This window comes from Benincasa hispida, chromosome 6 (assembly GCF_009727055.1).
Source record: "Benincasa hispida cultivar B227 chromosome 6, ASM972705v1, whole genome shotgun sequence".
NCBI classification, from domain to species: Eukaryota; Viridiplantae; Streptophyta; class Magnoliopsida; order Cucurbitales; family Cucurbitaceae; genus Benincasa; species Benincasa hispida.
In genome coordinates, this window is record NC_052354.1 from 55,094,665 (window position 1) to 55,096,811 (window position 2,147).

Genomic DNA, 2,147 nt, shown 5'->3' on the forward strand with positions numbered 1-2,147 from the left:
GGTGTAAGGCATCCCCAGAGAGGATATTAGGATGGGTGAAGATGATGGTTGGTTAGACGTGTCTGATTCCACCGGGTAAATTGTGGCTAAGGTTCAATGGATAAAGGGGAAGGTGGACGCACCGTTGGAGATGGTGCGGTATGGGCATAGGAACGGGTTCATGCGTTGCACCCACCAAGGTTATGTTTAGGATAAATGGTGGGGCAGGCTTGGTATAAGGTTTGGATGCGGCCATAGATGACGGACGCGTCCTAGTCTTGGCTAGTGTCTTTACCCTTGGTTTATGGGCAGACTTGGGTTTTTGTGGGGTTTTAGCCCTAGGCAGAAAAGTTTTGGCCGGAGGGTTTACAGGTTTCTTGGAGCTCTTGACCAAAGCTTTCATGGAGGTGGAAGGAGGTGTAGGGGCAGCCAGATGCTGAGCAGAGGTAGCGCCGCCGTAAGAGGCTTTCAATTAGGTAGGGACGGAGGTTGATTTCCTAGGGCTAGGTGGTGGTGAACTCGAAAATGAAGATGAAGAGAAGGAACTTACCGGCGAATCGTTGCCTAGGCTATAGCTTTGGTTCTGACAATCTGAGCCGGACAACATTGTTCACCGGAGATGCTAAGCGAAAGAGGAAAATGGAGGTTTGGTGGATTTGAGGTTCTAGGGTTTCTGAAGAAATGGAGGTTCGTAGGCGCAGTGAAGGAGAAGAAGAAACTGTTTGGTTCAAGTGAGGTTTTTGTAGAGGGAGAGGATGATCGTGGCTGACGTTAGGCGGCGCCTGGCATTTGCAATTAATGCAAAGTGGAAGGGTTGCCTCGTTTAGCCAAAACACTCGAGTGTTTTGTGTTTTCGAGACGCGTCCCTTCAACTGCCCCCTGCGTTAGACTTGTGTCTAACGCGTCCAATGTTTCAGTTTTAATTATACACAACTTTTCTAAAAGAAAAACAATCAAATTTCCAAATTTTGTAAAGGCAAAACAATCAACTTAAAACCTTCAAATAACTAAACTAAATTCAAACATAACTTAAAATACAGAATGCAAAAGAGTAAGGTTGAGAGAGGCGTCCCTGGAAGATGTGGCATTACAACCGCAAAGATGCCTTGATGCGACCTTCAACTTGTTTCGCGTAGCGCAAGAGATGACTTTTGGCGTTCCACTTCGTCTTCACAGTACGGCTTAACCCTTTGGCCGTTTACTTTGAACGCATCAGTGCCATCTTCTCGCATTAATTCTATAGTACCGTAGGGAAAGATCGTTTTAATTATGAAGGGCCCGAACCATCTAGATTTCAATTTCCCTGGAAACAGACGCAAGCGTGAGTTGAACAATAAAACTTTCTGACCAACAACAAGTACCTTCTTGCTGATGCGTTGGTCGTGCCAGCACTTTGTCTTTTCCTTGTAGATCTTGTTGTTTTCATATGCGTTCATTCGCCATTCTTCGAGCTCGTTGAGCTGAAGCTTGCGTTGAACGCCCCCCGCATCCGAATTCATGTTCAACTTCTTTATGCCCAAAATACCTTATGCTCCAACTCTACAGGAAGATGACATGCTTTACCAAATACAAGTGAGTAAGAAGATATACCTATAGGCGTTTTGTACGTAGTCTTGTAGGCCTAGAGTGCTTCATCTAGCCTTTACGCCCAATCTTTCCGCGTTGTGCTGACGACTTTTTTCCGAATTGATTTGATTTCTCGATTTGAAATTTCTGCCTGATCGTTTGTCTGAGGGTGGTAGGCGGTAGCAATCTTGTGCCTGACATTATATTTTGCAAGTAATTTTGAAACGATACGATTGATAAAATACGTACCTTCATCGCTTATTAGAGCTCTTGGTGTTCCATTGCGTGTGAAAATATTCCTGATAAGAAATTTAGATACAGTAGATGCGTCGTTTCTGGCACAAGTTGCCTCTACCCACTTAGATACATAGTCTACAGCCAACAGGATATATTGCTGACCATAAGACAGAGGGAATGGGCCCATAAAATCTATGCCCCAGACATCAACAACTCCATTTCAAGAATATTATTCAAGAGCATTACGTCCCTTGAAGAAATATTCCCTGTGCATTGGCAGGGGTCATAATTTTGAACAAACTCTCATGCGTCCTTAAAAAAGGTGGGCCAAAAGTAACCGCATTGAAGGACTTTCGTCGTGGTCC

The 2,147-nt window shown here is 44.5% G+C and overlaps 1 protein-coding gene across 1 annotated transcript; it reads right to left on the minus strand.

Annotated features, from left to right (window-relative positions):
• Positions 1–1,097: 1,097 nt before the first annotated feature.
• On the minus strand, positions 1,098–1,478 carry LOC120079304. The gene has a single exon (XM_039033457.1). It carries the CDS (start codon positions 1,476–1,478, stop codon positions 1,098–1,100), a length of 381 nt encoding a protein of 126 aa, XP_038889385.1.
• Positions 1,479–2,147: the final 669 nt, after the last annotated feature.